At 34.8% G+C, this 17,632-nt stretch overlaps 1 protein-coding gene across 1 annotated transcript in view; it reads left to right on the forward strand.

Moving 5' to 3' along the window:
• The window catches only part of LOC105441804 (plexin-B1), a 31,003-nt gene extending 18,656 nt beyond the window's left edge, over positions 1 to 12,347 (forward strand). Inside the window, exons 19-31 of the mRNA XM_031000552.1 lie at positions 285 to 362; positions 794 to 860; positions 1,360 to 1,506; positions 2,141 to 2,294; positions 2,917 to 3,026; positions 3,630 to 3,735; positions 6,418 to 6,503; positions 6,941 to 7,030; positions 7,837 to 8,000; positions 9,579 to 9,726; positions 10,250 to 10,390; positions 11,595 to 11,672; positions 12,032 to 12,347. Coding sequence (XP_030856412.1) covers positions 285 to 362; positions 794 to 860; positions 1,360 to 1,506; positions 2,141 to 2,294; positions 2,917 to 3,026; positions 3,630 to 3,735; positions 6,418 to 6,503; positions 6,941 to 7,030; positions 7,837 to 8,000; positions 9,579 to 9,726; positions 10,250 to 10,390; positions 11,595 to 11,672; positions 12,032 to 12,058 — 1,396 coding nt within the window. The 3' untranslated portion in view covers positions 12,059 to 12,347. The remainder of the gene's footprint in view (positions 1 to 284; positions 363 to 793; positions 861 to 1,359; positions 1,507 to 2,140; positions 2,295 to 2,916; positions 3,027 to 3,629; positions 3,736 to 6,417; positions 6,504 to 6,940; positions 7,031 to 7,836; positions 8,001 to 9,578; positions 9,727 to 10,249; positions 10,391 to 11,594; positions 11,673 to 12,031) is intronic.
• The last annotated feature ends 5,285 nt before the right edge of the window (positions 12,348 to 17,632 follow it).

Genomic DNA, 17,632 nt, shown 5'->3' on the forward strand with positions numbered 1-17,632 from the left:
CATTCAAGCGCTTAAACCACTCGACCACAACATTTTACTCATTTCCCTGTTGGCACATTGTAGCATGTTTGAAGTGTTTCATGAAGTACTTGGCATTTATCCAAATAGTAAAAATAACAAAAACCAACTTAAGAATTCCCTGTTAATCCACCATTTTTAAACATTGCAATGAATAGGAATACAAGTCTGCACACATAGAATTTGGCTTTGCTGGAGCCTAAAAAACATTCTACATGTTGTTTTTATTGCTAAACTGGTTTACATCTACTTTTTTCCCTCTGAAGGATCCTCAAAAGATTATTGGAAGATCAGATCAGTGATGCATCAGATACTGGAAGACAACTCAAGTCTCTCTTCCGAAGGTAAGATGCTAAACCCATTTCTTGAACTTTTGTAACCTAATTACTACTTTAGCTAGCATTGTCAAATAGATGCTAAAGGGCACAGGCCTGCTAGGCTGATCATATCACTGTGTTAGATGTATGGCTCAATTTGTTAAAGTCATACATTTTTATTTCTTAGTGATCTCACTTTTTAACGTTCTGAAATATTACTAGAAATGTGCATTCTGCTCTTGAAGTATTTGAATTTTTGTATAGATGCATTTTATTGAGTTATATCATGTTTTACACCGGGCAATATTTTATCTCCATTTTCTTCCAACTTTATCATTCAGATATTTAAAGAGAAGAATTGTTAATGTTATTTGCTCCAACTTGGCATCTAATATCTTCAATCATAAGTACATTGGACATATTTATACCATCTTTTTTTGTGTTTTTTTTTGTCACAGAACTGAAACAATTGTTGAAAAGCTGCTGGCCAACTGGTTTTCTCTCTGCATGTACCATTATCTTAAGGTATGTTTTGTTATCTACATATTTCATTTTAATAATGCTTCATGTACTTAATGTGTTATTTTAGACTAATGGTAAATTAGTATCTAATTGATACATGGTGAAGATAAGAGCAGTGGCTATATGTACCTCATAAATGTGTGCTATTTGATCTTTGAACACTGTTTATTACCAACCAAGTTCATGAAGATATTACATATATATATATATATATATATATATATATATATATAAAATGTCTGATCAAATCACATTGTAATACTTGTAGAGCCGTACATGTAGAATTTGCCTTTATATTGCTTCTACATGTATATTGCTTCAAACAAATTGAAGTGTATAGTTTCATTTGGTAAATAACATGACTTTTTGATAGTTACATGCACACACTTTTCATTTTAAAACATTTTATATTATTGTACTCTTTCAGACAAAATTCTTGTATTTACATTGCCTATCAGTTTGTTCTTATCATACAATTTTCTTTTCTTTATTTTATTGCCAGAAACATGTTGCCAAGTCACTGTACCTGTTATACCAATCTATCAAGATTCAAGTTGAGAAGGGACCCATTGATATCATCACTGGACAGTCTTACTTCTCACTCAACTTTGATTGTCTCATAGAGGAGGATGTTCCTTATGAAGAAATGGTACCTTACAGTTTAATCCTTACATGAGATACCGGGATTGATAAACTCTAAAAGGGCGAGGGAGGGGGATCTGTTCCTTGTTATTGTACCTCATTTCAGGATACTTTTTCACATGTGGAATTTGGGCTAAAAATATGAAGTTTCCACCATGATTTATTAAAAAATGTACAGTAATGTGATATTCAATCCCAAAATGGAAATTGTTTTGATGTATACAGGTACATGTAGTCTACCATGTAGGTGGGGAGGGGATGGGGGTGGAGGGGTCTGTCATTGCCCCCACCCTTTGAGCATAGCAATGTCAATTAAAGATCCCCTTTTTAATTGTTGCATTGATGTGTTTAGCAGAGTTGTAATACAGAGGCAAATAAGTTTCTTTTCAGAGATCAGTTGAAAGTTTGAAGCTTTTGTGTTTTAGAACTAATAGAGAATTAATTGCTCAAAACATGTTCATTACATGAACACATTTTAGCTGTATGATAGCTGCCATCGGGATTATCTCTACAAGTAATTGGTAAAAGAGAAATGGAGAACTTAGAATAACCTATACAGTAGGATTGCGGGTGCACCATGTGAGATGTGAACATGTTTATAGTGAGATTCAGACAAACTTTCTGTTTTTGTCTAAACACAGTCGTTGTCTGTAGTTGGTGCTGATGGGCAGCATGAGTACTATGTTACTGTCCTCAGCTCTGACTGCATCTCTCAAACTAAGCAGAAGATACTGGATGCAGCTTACAGAAGACAGCATTTTGTCAAGCAGAGTAGAGCTCATGAGTTGGATCTCTGTGAGTTAGAAATCTATTATTCAATCTATTATTAAATCCTCAGATGTTTTGTTTTTGTTTTTGGCGAGAGTTTCCAGAGTGCACATAAATATATTATAAATATTTGATGACCGACGTAGCAAGTGGAAGCTAAAAATTTAAACCTGACAAGTGAGATTTAAAACAAGTTTTGATGCTATGGAGCCTCTTTAACAACAAATATTGTTAAAGGGTTATGAGCCTGTTTTAATAAGTACAGTCAAACCTGTCTATAGCGACCGCCCAAGGGAAACACAAAAAGTGGTCTTTGTAGACAGGTGGTCTTTGTAGACAGGTTCCTTCAGTGCATGTTTCAATGAGAAACCATTTTCAAGGGACACAACAAATGTGGCCTTTGTGGACAGGTGGTCACTAAAGCAGGTTTGACTGTATTGTGATTTATTATGATGCACACATAATCAAGATGATTTTGTTTATGATGGCTATTCACTTTTTGTACAGGGTAACTGATTGTATTGACTGCCTGTTTATTTTATTATGATGCATGTTACAAAAATTGGCCAAACTTGGGAAAAGGGTCTGCCGTGATAAAATTAACTACGGTAGCAGGAATTGTACAATTTTCTATTGTTTTCTTTCTCAGTGTGGTACCATCCTGGTGGAGAGCAGAGGATCTTACGTGATCAAGATGAATACAACACACCAACAGATACATCTATGGCTGTACAAGTAAATACACTCAGGAGTGTCGGGGTAAGCTAGAGTCATCACAGTTTTTTTTTTATTGTCTAAAATAAAGACACAACTTAGGTCTATTTATATTGCGCAGGCCTCTCTTGGGCACAGAAATTGTGTGCAAAACTGCATATTCAAAATACCTGAGAGTTAATGTGTAGGGAAAAGAACATGCTAATTCTAACTTTGCTATTTCATCCTAGCAACGCATCATGAATTTCTAATGATTTGAACGAGGTAACAGGTCAAGTTATATGTGAAAACCTCGTTAGTGCATTCTGCTTATAATCTCAGCATGCCACTGTCTCTAGCAGGGGTATTTCCCCCTCTATTAAAACCCAATGCAGCTTAATACCTTATATAAACAAAACTAAAATGCACCCCTACAATTGTGTTCTGTGCCACAATAATTTCATGTATATACATGTGTGATAGAGCAAATCATACAGTGCGTGAAGCTAGATGTAGTTCAGTCACAGTTTACTATAATCCTACAGTGTAGCCCTTACCTTATATTTTAGTAAAGTTAACTCATATGTGTATGTTTACATTGAATTTGGTTCACATTATATGTACCTGGATGTCTTTTAAACAGTAAACATGTATCCTTGTTGTACACAGGTGACAACTGATTGTCGGATGGCGATGATCAATAAAGTTGGTAATCTTGAAGGCCATACTGGAAGCTATACACCAGTCTCACCTGGAGCAAAGTCGTTCTACATTTGTAAGTAGCGATTCAGAAACTGGATTGTCAAATTCATTTCTGTTTTGCCAACTTTGATTTTGAAAATTACATATGTTCAGTATATACGTATGGGATCAAGTGAATGAAAGCCTAATTAAAATTGCATGAAATTCATTTGCTTAGAGCTGGAAGGGCTGTAACCCATATCTTAGACAGAGTTAAAGACTATTTTTCTGAGCTGGAAGGGCTGAAACTCATATCTGAGACAGAGTTTAAGCCTATTTTGATGAGCTGGAAGGGTTGTAACTCATATCTGAGACTGAGTTAAAGTCTATTTTCTGAGCTGGAAGGGCTGTAACTCATATCTGAGACAGAGTTAAAGTCTATTTTGCTGAGCTGGAAGGGCTGTAACTTATATCTGAGACTGTGTTAAAGTCTATTTTCTGAGCTGGAAGGGCTGAAACTCACATCTGAGACAGAGTTTAAGCCTCTCTTGGTGAGCTGGAAGGGCTGTAACTTATATCTGAGACAGAGTTTAAGCCTATTTTGCTGAGCTGGAAGGGCTGTAACTCACATCTGTAACAGAGTTACAGCCTATTTTACTGAGCTGGAAGGGCTGTAACTCATATCTGAGACTGAGTTAAAGTCTATTTTCTGAGCTGGAAGGGCTGTAACTCATATCTGAGACAGAGTTAAAGTCTATTTTGCTGAGCTGGAAGGGCTGTAACTTATATCTGAGACTGTGTTAAAGTCTATTTTCTGAGCTGGAAGGGCTGAAACTCACATCTGAGACAGAGTTTAAGCCTCTCTTGGTGAGCTGGAAGGGCTGTAACTTATATCTGAGACAGAGTTTAAGCCTATTTTGCTGAGCTGGAAGGGCTGTAACTCACATCTGTAACAGAGTTACAGCCTATTTTGCTGAGCTGGAAGGGCTGTAACTTATATCTGAGACAGAGTTTAAGCCTATTTTGCTGAGCTGGAAGGGCTGTAACTCACATCTGTAACAGAGTTTAAGCCTATCTTGCTAAGCTGGAAGGGCCGTAACTCCTATCTGAGACAGAGTTTAAGCCTATTTTGCTGAGCTGGAAGGGCTGTAACTCACATCTGTAACAGAGTTACAGCCTATTTTGCTGAGCTGGAAGGGCTGTAACTTATATCTGAGACAGAGTTTAAGCCTATTTTGCTGAGCTGGAAGGGCTGTAACTCACATCTGTAACAGAGTTTAAGCCTATCTTGCTAAGCTGGAAGGGCCGTAACTCCTATCTGAGACTGAGTTTAAGCCTATCTGGCTAAGCTGGAAGGGCCGTAACTCCTATCTGAGACAGAGTTTAAGCCTATCTTGCTGAGCTGGAAGGGCCGTAACTCCTATCTGAGACAGAGTTTAAGCCTATCTGGCTGAGCTGGAAGGGCCGTAACTCCTATCTGAGACAGAGTTTAAGCCTATTTTGCTGAGCTGGAAGGGCTGTAACTCACATCTGTAACAGAGTTACAGCCTATTTTGCTGAGCTGGAAGGGCTGTAACTTATATCTGAGACAGAGTTTAAGCCTATTTTGCTGAGCTGGAAGGGCTGTAACTCACATCTGTAACAGAGTTTAAGCCTATCTTGCTAAGCTGGAAGGGCCGTAACTCCTATCTGAGACTGAGTTTAAGCCTATCTGGCTAAGCTGGAAGGGCCGTAACTCCTATCTGAGACAGAGTTTAAGCCTATCTTGCTGAGCTGGAAGGGCCGTAACTCCTATCTGAGACAGAGTTTAAGCCTATCTGGCTGAGCTGGAAGGGCCGTAACTCCTATCTGAGACTGAGTTTAAGCCTATCTTGCTAAGCTGGAAGGGCCGTAACTCCTATCTGAGACAGAGTTTAAGCCTATCTTGCTAAGCTGGAAGGGCTGTAACTTATATCTGAGACAGAATTTAAGCCTATTTTGCTGAGCTGGAAGGGCCGTAACTCACATCTGTAACAGAGTTTAAGCCTATCTTGCTAAGCTGGAAGGGCCATAACTCCTATCTGAGACTGAGTTTAAGCCTATCTTGCTAAGCTGGAAGGGCCGTAACTCCTATCTGAGACAGAGTTTAAGCCTATCTTGCTAAGCTGGAAGGGCCGTAACTCCTATCTGAGACTGAGTTTAAGCCTATCTTGCTGAGCTGGAAGGGCTGTAACTCATATCTGAGACTGAGTTTAAGCCTATCTTGCTAAGCTGGAAGGGCTGTAACTCATATCTGAGACTGAGTTTAAGCCTATCTTATTAAGCTGGAAGGGCCGTAACTCCTATCTGAGGCTTAGCTTAGCAAAATGTAGTGGTACGAAAAGTCACATCCAATCAAAATTTATGAAAATCAAAATTTGATCATACAGAGGTAGAACTTCATGGTTGGGGTATGGAGCTAGTATATGGATATACCATCTCGATGAGGATTGGTGTTAGCTAAATTTGTATTCAGATAATTGAAAGAGGATATTTCAATTGAAAAACATCACTAACTATACAATGCATTTTGTGTTCTAGATGTGTATTTTTGTGCCACTATATTTTGCTAAGCTGACTTTAATGAAGTTCAAGGTATTATAATTGCTATTTTTGATATGTTTTTATCAATAAATCACTTCATTTTCAGTTTCAATTTATATACTATCTCGGCTATTTTGCATGTATCATATACTCTTGTAACTGTTTCTGAACTGTCTAGTTAATTGCTGTTTCTATTTAACTTTGATGATTCCAGATGAGCAGCAAGGAAATACTGATGTGAGAGATAGAGACTACACTAGGATACAGACACAGAGAGAAGGCTTCCAACACTGTCATCTGGTAAATGCTTTTTTTGTGTTTATTTTTTAATTAACTAGTACAGTGCAAGTATTATCAAATCTTGGGGGGGGGGGGGGGTTCTGATCAAACTGTTGTTTTCTGTTTGTTATATTCTGCTTTAATACCAAACCAATGGCATTGTGTGCCACTTGAAAAAGAGTAAGATAACAGATTTCAGGATGGAAACAAGATTTTCTTCTTCTTTTTTTCGTTCACCCTTTTATTTTCTGCTATTCTCATTTGGACATTAGTTGAATGCCTTTCATGGTATCAAATTAATTTAAAATATTTTAGAACCGTTTTTCTCTTAAATAACTTTTTAAGTTTGCATCACAATCAATAAATACAAAATCCAGGATAAATTCTCACTGAATTTTGATGTACAGTGTGTATGAGATGTTTAATGGAATAATTTTTGATGTTTTTGTTGTTGATAGCTTCCAGAAGATCACCTGCAGGCCAATGGTGATCCATCAAAGACCAAGCTAGATAAGGAATTCTCAGCGCCACATTTGCTAGTTACAAAGGTTTGCATAATAGTATTTGTAATCATTTATTTGTGTAATAATTTCACTAAAAAATGTGACGCAAAATGCAAAATTGCACACAGTTATATAAAACTATATAAAATATGAAAACATTAAAGGTAATACAAATTTTTGGTATGGGGTAATGAATTTGGTTCAAATGAACATATTGGATGCTTATGCGGTCCTACAATATTCAGTGATCGTTGTCGCGGTTGAAATCGAGTCTAAAGTTATGAAATTGTAAATAATAAACTCTTTATGTTGTATAGTTCCCTCTCAAGGTCCAGATATAAATTGAGCTATAATACAATGTTTCTTGACTAAAATCTACCGATTAGTTATTCCCGTTCGGAAATTATATATCACAACTACATATTCTGAGATGTTCATGGTCGCCGCTACCATTGTACGGCTGTAGGCGTGATTTGAAATTTATCAAAATTTACCGGGAGCACCGGTAAATTTTTATATTCAATTTTTCTCGAAAGCAGAAGTAGTTTAGGGGCTAATTTTTCTAGAGCTTATAATACATCCACAGGGGCATCCAAATATATCACAATTGAAAAGAATCACTATCCACCCAATTTTCAAAATTTCCCAAAACTTTGTATTACCTTTAACTGACTCATAAAATTGATTAAATACTTATTTATTGTTTTTCAAATTATGCATACGTTTAAATATCTTAAAGTTAGTATTGTAATTTTTCATATGCTTAAAAAAAAAGGATTCTAATCACAAAAGCCATGTAATTTTATAAACTGACAATATGATAATTTCCTTTTCTTTCTATGGTATAACAGAAAACCATTGAGCCATTCCTGAACCAGTTCCTGGCAGCAGTGTTTGAGAATCCAGACCTTACACCTGTTACCATTAAGAATTTCTTTGATTTCTACGATGGAATGGCTTCTAAATACTGCCCTAATCACCCACAAGACTATTCGGAAGCCTGGAAGAGTAACAGGTGAGGTGTTTGAAATTCCTGATTTCCCCAAATATTACAGTAAAATCATTCAAATTTTCTCACCATTGGGTCGAATTGTTATACTAGAAATTGTGATAATGATCATGTTAAATGTCATACATACACTGTCGCTCATAAAGGTGGAATATTTTAGTTTTATCCCAATTTATGGAATTATTTAAAAATTATTTAAAAATAATAGATCTAGATAATAGTATACATTCTCAGATTTTATTGAATAATAATTTGCCAATATGTGTTTTGCGGGACTGCTAAAGCATGCGTAGGCTACTATGCTTATTAAATAGGGGACCTACGCCCTCAAGTCATAAATGACAGTAATGAGGAATAATGCCCCACAAAAGGGCACTAATATAGCACATCGACACGGTTTTGATCCTGGGGCCTCACAGTTACAAGGCCATTGATTTGTCACTGAACCATGACTGTACGCAGCGGGGGCTAGGGTAGGGGGCAGTTTCCATAATTTAAAAAAAAACACAAAAAATACAATCAATTTTCAATAATTTATTGCATTTTACCCCGGTCCCGAACATAAAAAAAATCCTCTGGGCGGCCATGCATATGGCTCAAGGCATGAGCACACAGAAGATTTGTTTATGTTGGGAACCGGTGTAAAATGCAATTAATTATTGAAAATTGATTGCATTTTCTGTGTTTTTTTTATTTATGGAAACTGCCCACTACCCTAGCCCCCGCTGCGTACAGTCAGGGTTCAGTGACAAAGCAATTGCCTCATAACTGTGAGGCCCCAGGATCAAAACCGTGTCGATGTGCTATATTAGTGCCCTTTTGTGGGGCATTAATCCTCATTACTGTCATTTATGACTTAAGGGCATAGGTCCCCTAGTTGATAAGCATAGTAGCATACACATGCTTTAGCAGTCACGCAAAACACATATTGGCAAATTATTATTCAATAAAATCTGAGAATGTATACTATTATCTAGATCTATGATTTTTAAATAATTTTAAAAATAATTCCAAATATTGGGATAAAAACAAATATTCCACATTTATGAGCGACAGTGTACATTCACAGAGTTTTTCTTATTATTACATTTGAGATCAGCTGCTCTATAATGACTTAACAATGTGCGTAACAAGTGATTCTTTTGCAGGTATGTACAAGTAAATGTAGCGAAAATCTGTCAAAAGCATATGGGAAAATCAATTCAAGATTTATGTTAGAAACTTTACGTACATGTATATCGTCAAGTAGTGAATCTACCATAACATCAAGACCTAGCGTGTATTATCACGTATGATATCCATATGAACTATATAATGTACTTTTGTAGAAAGTCCAAGGTCAATGGGGTAAAACCCTCCAGAATTCTATGCTTATTGAAAGCATCAGCATTAGAAGAAGTGAATCTGTGTACATGTATATGTATGTCAAAATATTTGAAAGCTTGTGGTATCTCATTTGTATTTTTGTTGATATAGTCAGATTAGATTTGTAGAAAGGCATTCATTGCATGTTCTTGAATATGTTTCTGATTTCTGTTCAGACTACTAAATCTTATTTCCCCATTCTGTATCACGGTACTGTAGCCTTCCTCAGCATTACTGGGTAACCACTCTGACTCACCCATCGTACATCTTTGACATGCGTCAATCACGTTCTGCTGATCAGAGCGTGTCTGTCCTGGCTAACATGCTTGACAATGCCTGTAAGAAGATCATCCCAGAAAAAAATCAAGTAAGTTATCTGCACAGTGATATATACCAATAGATAGCATCAAACATGAATATGAACAGATATTGAATTGGATTTGCAAGTAATATGTACAAGTAATTTGTTGATAATACATTAGCTACGTTTGGATGAACCTTCTATCATGAACCATGATTTTAGATTTATCTAATGTATAACCTCAATCAAAATCAAGAATTCGAAAAGTATTAAATGACTTTACTATTTTTTTAAATGATTATAAATCTGTTAATGATGATTTTGAATTGCTTTAACATTTTCTGGAGCAAATTCAAAATCAATTCAAAATCATCATTAACAGATGTTACAATCATTTAAAAAATAAGGTTACCTCCTTTAATCTGCTTTGATTCTCTATGAAACATGTATTTAAACAGGTATCAACAGAATCACTTTCGAAACCAAGTAGAAAAAATCTTTATCGATGGGCTTAGTGATCATCAAGTGTTTTTTCTCTAGACCCCTCCCTCGTTAATGATGTTTTCTTATGACATGATCTCCTATGCAGGACTCGTCCCTGAATCGAGTGTTGTTTGTCAAGGATCTACCAAGGTACATCAGAACTATCAGTGATTACTATAAGAACCTGGCTTCCCGTCCAGAACCAACACATATCGAGCTGCAGGGAGAATTCAATAGGCTTGGACAGGTAGGTCTGTGTGACTTCTCTAGGTCTCTAGGATGTTAAGGTTCATGTGTATTAAGGAAATACGATTACCTCATAATTTCACACCTACATTTACCGGTTCTCCATAGATCTCATTTGTGAGCACATGACTTAAACATTTTTAAAGGACTCATTTCAGTAAAGCAGTGCTTTTTAAAGTCTGGACCGCAGTTGAAGTACTGCATAGTGGGAAAAATTTCGGCACTGTGCGTGGCAAAAATGAACATTCTACCATAAATTATGTACTGTACACAATACAGAATTGTCACTTCGTGAATATGTGAAGAGTTAGTAATCGTTCAAAAACCATTTGAGACATAGATATGAAACTTCATGGACATAAATCTTTATGAAACACTATCAATATGCTAAGTTTAAGAATTTGTTGTCATTTCATGGCTGAGATTCCAAGGGGACACAACCCCTCCCCACCCCTCAAAATAATCTGGTCTTTTTAAGGTTAAACTGTATAAATCCTAGTAGTAGATTGTCTGAAGAGTTGCATTAATGCTCCATCTGTGCGTACGTTAACTGGTTTAAGGAGCTTTATTACCGGGACACAATGCCACTTTTCCCACTGATATACCCTACAATACATGCATACCAAATCTTCTATATTTGACCGTCTTAACTCTTGAAATTAAGGTACGTGTAGAGACTAGTATGTATAATATCACAAACTTATATGAATGGAAATAATTTACTTAGCAAACTAGATTTGCCCATTACTTCGGACTGTTTAGCTTACATGGAAATCACATCTGGACCGTAAAGAAAAAAGTTTGAGATCCCCTGGGAACATAGTTGCCTTGCGCTTTCATGTTGAAAAAAGAATGCTAACATTAGTTTGTGGCATGAATTATAACTTGATCATTATAAGTTCAAGATGCATTTGTAATCCTCATTTAGGAGAGGAGGAAAGACATTTCTCACTTTCAGTCTTGGTATTCCAAATTAAGAGCACCATCTTCAAGCTATCATATTATTATGATTAGCCATCCATAGATTTTCACTAAAAAGTTTTCCAATTCCTCTATTGTTGTTTACTTTCAAATTTTCAACAATTGAAAGAGAACTTGTTGTTATATCTATGTTTATAAGTATCATTTTGCTTAAGAGCCATGAATTATTACAGGTCATGAACATACATGTAACAATTCAATTCCTTTCTATTCATTTTTTCCAGGAATTCTCTGGTCTTTTCAGCCGTGTTGGAACCCTGAAATTGCTCTATGACTTCACCCATCACGACACTGCCGGCTTAGTAAGTGAATAAATTCATTTTAACCGACCAGTTCATGGTTAGCACATGTCCCACATGACCCTGAATATTCACAGATCTTCAAAACATGAAGAGGTCCCACTTTGTACAATTTTAAATAATTGCTCCTACATCGATGAAGGTGCTACATAAATAGCCGTTGTTCCCATTTTCACAGAAAACTTCCATCTGTGTATTGTGTATAAATGAATAATAATTCAATCTTTTAATTACATTTAAGTGTAAACTATCAAGGAGTTTCCTATTTAAATCTTTCAAAGACACATACCTGTTCAATACTTCCATAAATATGGATCCGTCTATAATGTTGATAACATTTTTCCTTCTTTCATGTTCCACAGCTTGATTCAATCACAGAGATGATGTGAGCAGAACCATATGCAGCTTATTTCAAGTGTTCAGCTGCTGTTGTTCATCACTTGTATTAACACACAAAAAGTGAGCTAAATGGAAAAATGCCTATAAGGCACGATTTTGATAATACATGTATATATGGATTATCTCATTTGAAAAGGGGCATGCTTTTTCCCTTTGACAAATCTTACCAAGAAAAAAATATTTAAATTCCAGATTTTTCGCATTATTGCTTTGATGTTTTGATGTAAACATTTATTCATTTTTATATATTTGTTCTCATTTGCTATGTTTTTTCTCTCTCTCTCTCTCTCTCTCTCTCTCTCTCTCTCTATATATATATATATATATATATATATGTTTTTGAACGCTTTTTTATATGATTATATGTTTGATGTAAACTTGCATTTTTAGTCTTTGGACTTTTTGACAGGTCTTGAATAAAACCTCATTTGAATTGAATTGAATTATGTAAAAATCTCATTAATTATAGACGTTTGCTCAAAATTTGTTCTCAGGATTATTAAAGCCTGATAGGGAAAACTTGAATGCTGTTAATATGTTATGAATCGAAATCAATCTGAAATATCCTCTAACATACAAATAAATGAATTATGCGTTTGTTATAAATAATGCATCCATCTTTAAACTGTAACACAAAAGAATATGTTGCGCTAACTCGTTGAATACTGTATGAGTTTACTTTATATGTTAGGATTCCTATGTCTTCTTTGTCAATATTTTATGTATTAATTCAGTTTAATGAATAAAACATGTTAAGCTTCCACTAAGATTTTAATTAATTGTGATGAAACGGTACTGTACAATTTTTGATACAAAGATATAAAGGTAAAAATGTAGTATGTGTATATGGACATCCATGTTCGTTTTTCCAAAAAAAAAACATTATTACAAATTAATTCATTACATGTGTTGCTTGAATTGATCTAAGTTACTGCATGTACGTGGTTACAGCTTTTGTGTTGCTTGTTTTATTCTCTTTGTGTCATTAAGAAGCATCTTGGCAAAAAATATTGCATGCATTTAGATGTAAAGTCAATCTTTCTTATTCTCAGTGTCAAATATTGTCTGGTAAAAACAAACAAACGAAAAGAAATAGTGTATATGTTTACATGTAACTTACTTGTCAAACTTGGAAATTTAGGTTTTTTTTGCGCAATGTTTTGTGTATGTCTCAGTTTATCTCAGTTGTGAAATTCTGACTAATTTTCTAGAATCATGATGTACAAGTATATCTGTCATATGCATCGCTATCTTTTTTATTCTTCAGATCACCTAAGAACACGAATAATCTATCACAGAAATTTCAATATACTGTCTACATTGTATGGTGATGAAAAAGTGATTTTTAATGTTATCCTGCAATTGCTCCATATACTCACATTATAACAAAAACTCACATAATATATTTGCTTTGAATTGTGCGTTCAGTACAGGATTGTGTGAGATACAGCCCCTGATTCTAATGTTTCTTTATATAGAGTAGCTGCTCTTTCTGCACATGAGGGATAAGTTGTAGGCACCTTGATCTTTTAGGCTGGGTGGTATATGCACCATAAGGTGATGCTCATTATAATCAGTAACATTGTGTACTCAGAATATTATATATGAATCTGGTATCTTTCCTTGAATAAACATGACATTATTCTGTATTGCTTATTAATGTATGAAGCTATTGTCAACTATAAATGATGCCAAATTTGTCCATGATATCATATGCAGCAATGAATTCATTTAAAGTAGTACCTTTTAATTTGGAATAGTTAGAAACTTGGAAAACACCTTAAAGGATGATATATATATTTTCATGTCCACATACACTATTATGTCTATGAACCTAGTGAATATTAAAGATGTAGTCTGTCTTAAATGTCGTTTCTTTACGATCCCTATTATTTGTAATCATAAACACTTTTTTTTTACTGTGAGCTAAAGATAATTCGACCTATCATGTTTTGTAAAGGATAAGAAAGAAAGCAGAGTCGTGGTAGGATTGAAATGTGAATATAGATTGTAGTATAAATCAAATAATGTTCATTTTCACTTCATGTAGCAATTGTTGAGTCTAGAAAATGTGCATTGCATTACCCATTCCTTCAAACGACAATCTAACCCTTGTAATAAATTCAATTGTGTGAAAGCAGAATAATAAGATAAACAGAATGGCGAAAGTTTGAAATGAATCTGACCAATAATAAGAAAGTTATAAATGTATGAGAACACAAAGTCTCTACGAATCGCAAATTAGCAATTTGCTTTGTGGTTAATTCTCCCGTGTAGTGTTAAAAAATGTCATTAATTTTAGTTTTTGTCCTGAGTGCCTTTAACCTTGGAGCATTACCCAAAATATATTATCGATAGCATATTATTATAGGTCCCCTGAAGAGAAATAACCTCCTGAGTCATACATTTTTGAAAAAGAATGAAATCTTACACATTTTGTTTGTTGGAACAAAGGGGTAAAGTTGTCTGCCACTATACATTACAGAGACGTTACTGATTCATCTTATTTGAAAAGTCTATACTTATACTGATGACATCTTTAAAAAAATCACCATTTTATGTCTGATTTCATTCAAACTTTCACCAGTCTATTTTTCTCCTCTCCTCTTATCTTTAGTTGTTTGATATCAAGGTTGGATTTCCCTTAAACTCTACATTGTATCAATAACATGGGATATTTTTTAACAGAAAATGGCTAATTCTGTAAATGTGAATATTCATTTCCCGGTAGGTTCAGAAAAGAAAAAGGATTTATTGTCAATTGTAATCATTTATGCACTTTCTGATAAGGACATTATCTTACTTTCTATTTGAAAAGGACTTCCTATGCATTCAAGACAAATATGTTTGTATACAACTTTCTAAGTACTATTGAAAAATTACATTACATGTACTATTTTGATTGATCATTTTAAAGAAAAACAACATTTTTTCCCTGCTGAATAATCTTCAATGGTTAGTATTCGAGTTGTAAATATCAATTTTTGTATGTAATTATTTTTTTTTTTTATTGAAGACATATATTTTTTTTTAAAGTGAGATTCTGCTACGCATTGCTATTGAATAAATTCCATGTCTAATCACTTTTCTTGCTTTTGTGTACGAAGTATTATGTGTACTTGATGATAATATGTTCTTAATTTGGTTTCTGGGTTTGTTGAACCAACTCAACCTCTCTTTATTCAAGAGATTCCAGGTGATTGTTTATGGGTACTCATTGTTCCATGTGTTGTCGACTCAAACTCTTGCCTAGCTTATATACTTTACACACTTAAACGTAAATTTTCACTGTGTTCATAGAAAAAAAGTCAAGCTATTAAAGATACCAAGGAGGATATTACAGACAACCAATACGGATGTTATAGAGCAGGAAAAGATGCTAAACAGGTTGTCGAATACATAAATGCGCGGAATTAGAAATGAATATGATTGTGAGGAGGTAAACTGGATGTGTGTTTGGTGTTTGTGTGTGTGTGGGGAGGGAGGACTATGGGGTGGTACACGTACCCGAGATTGCATTTAAAATGACAAAAGCTTGGGAAGAGTTGGAAGGTTGTAGGAATTTTGAAGAAAAGAATAATCCAATTATGTTTAACAATACAAATTTCTTATTAGAAAAGAAAACGATTTTTATTTAAAAAAAAAACATGACGGCGATCATGACCGAACATAACGCACAATTTTAAGTACAATGAGAATATTGTTTTCATGTGTTTCTTTTAATAACGAGGGCAAAAATAATGCCAGCAGAAAATTAAAGATAGTAAAGGTATTGACATGTGAGGAAAAAGAAGGGGATAGATCTGTGCTCGAGGGTTATTCAATAATTTGCGAGAAATCTGAGGGTGTACGCCCCTGTCCGAAATAAGTATTTGCCCCTATTTTCTGTTACTGCTTATTTTACTACAAATCGTCATTCAATGGAATTCTTGCATAATCATCACTTGAAGTGACCCGGTAACATCGTTGAAGGTTGATAAAAAAAACTGCCTAATTTTTTAATGAACCGTTACTTATTATATTCCTTTTACTCTACAAGCCCTTAAAAATCCTGAGAAAAAAAAATCTCAAACCACAAAGATATTTATGGCTTTCTTTGAAGGCGTCAATGTGCGACACTCTCTGATAGTAAATTCTCTCGACCATTTTTGAATTTTAGCAACCATTTTTTTCTCCATTAAAATAAGAAATAAAGCAGGCTTTTTAAAATCCTTCAACACGTTTGGAATAGTATATAGAGCAAATTCATTGCTTTGTGACGATATATATTCGCCTAAAATTTAATTTAATTATAAACATGTGGATGGGAGAATTTAGGAATCGATCAGATCATTTTTTCCCAATTTGTATCATTAACAATTATTAATGGCCTGTTTTCACTAACAAAAAGTTATCAGATTGTACATCTAGCATTGAACTCACTACCTTAGCACCATGTTCTCTCATCTGAACAATGTTACTAAGCCCCTTTTGCAAGTCATATTTGCAAGTGATACTGACATTTTCACTGGCCAAAATCTGGCACTAGTGGATTTTGATATGCATTTTCAAAAGAATGTTGCTTTGTGAAGCGGGCATGGACTAAATCAATCAAAGTTTCATTTAAAAGCATATCACTACTACTTTATGAATTAGAGCAACAAACTATTTCACACAGCTCATTATTTCCTGATAATTTTCGTTTGTTTTCGTGGTTCGTTCTTTTCTGGGACACGTATACATCCATGTATGACTCCTTTGGCATGAACTCTGATTTTGAGTCATTTGAAGAATATGAAAGATAACTATAAAGTGTCATTTACAGAACGATTTGGTTTTGAGATTGTGCGGGGAAGCATACTACTAAAGTACGAGGAGACCATCTTGTCTGAATGATACAGATGGAATGGCATTTAATTTGCATCCATGCATGAACCTGCACTTCTGTAAACCCGTTTTAAGTACCATTAATCATAACCATATACTAGGCCGATATTGTATTGGGATTACATCAGTGTAAATTTCAGTGGCGCAGGTGAAGATCACTCATGGGTGATAACATTAGAGGTAATACAAAGTTTTGGTATGGGGTCATGAGTTTGGCTCAAATGAACATATCGGAATCATATGCGATCCTTACTTATACGACATTCCTACAAATTTGACTCGCCATTCAGACGTCTGCTTCCGATTTCTGTTCGTATTACCAAAGATTTCGGTGGGATATATATTACTCCGATAAGACACGAAAGTGATAGCTAATAAATTTTCGTGACATCACATGATTAGCCTTGAATCATAGGTCTCTGAACTATATTCACTTTGTTTAAAAAACACTCATTCCTATTATTTCGTACATTTCTTTGTCCATTGTATGGAAAAAATAAAATGTTTCCAAAGAGTTGATCGAAGGGCACTTTCCGTATGTAGGGAAGCATAAGTAGATCTTTATTTAAGAAAACACGTATATTGCCTGGAAATGGTGAAGAAGAAGAACACCGGGAAAATAGCAAAAGTGCGTTGTGCTGTGGGGTACCGTAGTGAGCACTAATTTTTTGTTTGGCCCTCGAAAATTTGGAAAATCG

Source organism: Strongylocentrotus purpuratus, unplaced genomic scaffold, assembly GCF_000002235.5.
Source record: "Strongylocentrotus purpuratus isolate Spur 01 unplaced genomic scaffold, Spur_5.0 spur5_scaffold_6, whole genome shotgun sequence".
Classification (NCBI taxonomy): domain Eukaryota; kingdom Metazoa; phylum Echinodermata; class Echinoidea; order Camarodonta; family Strongylocentrotidae; genus Strongylocentrotus; species Strongylocentrotus purpuratus.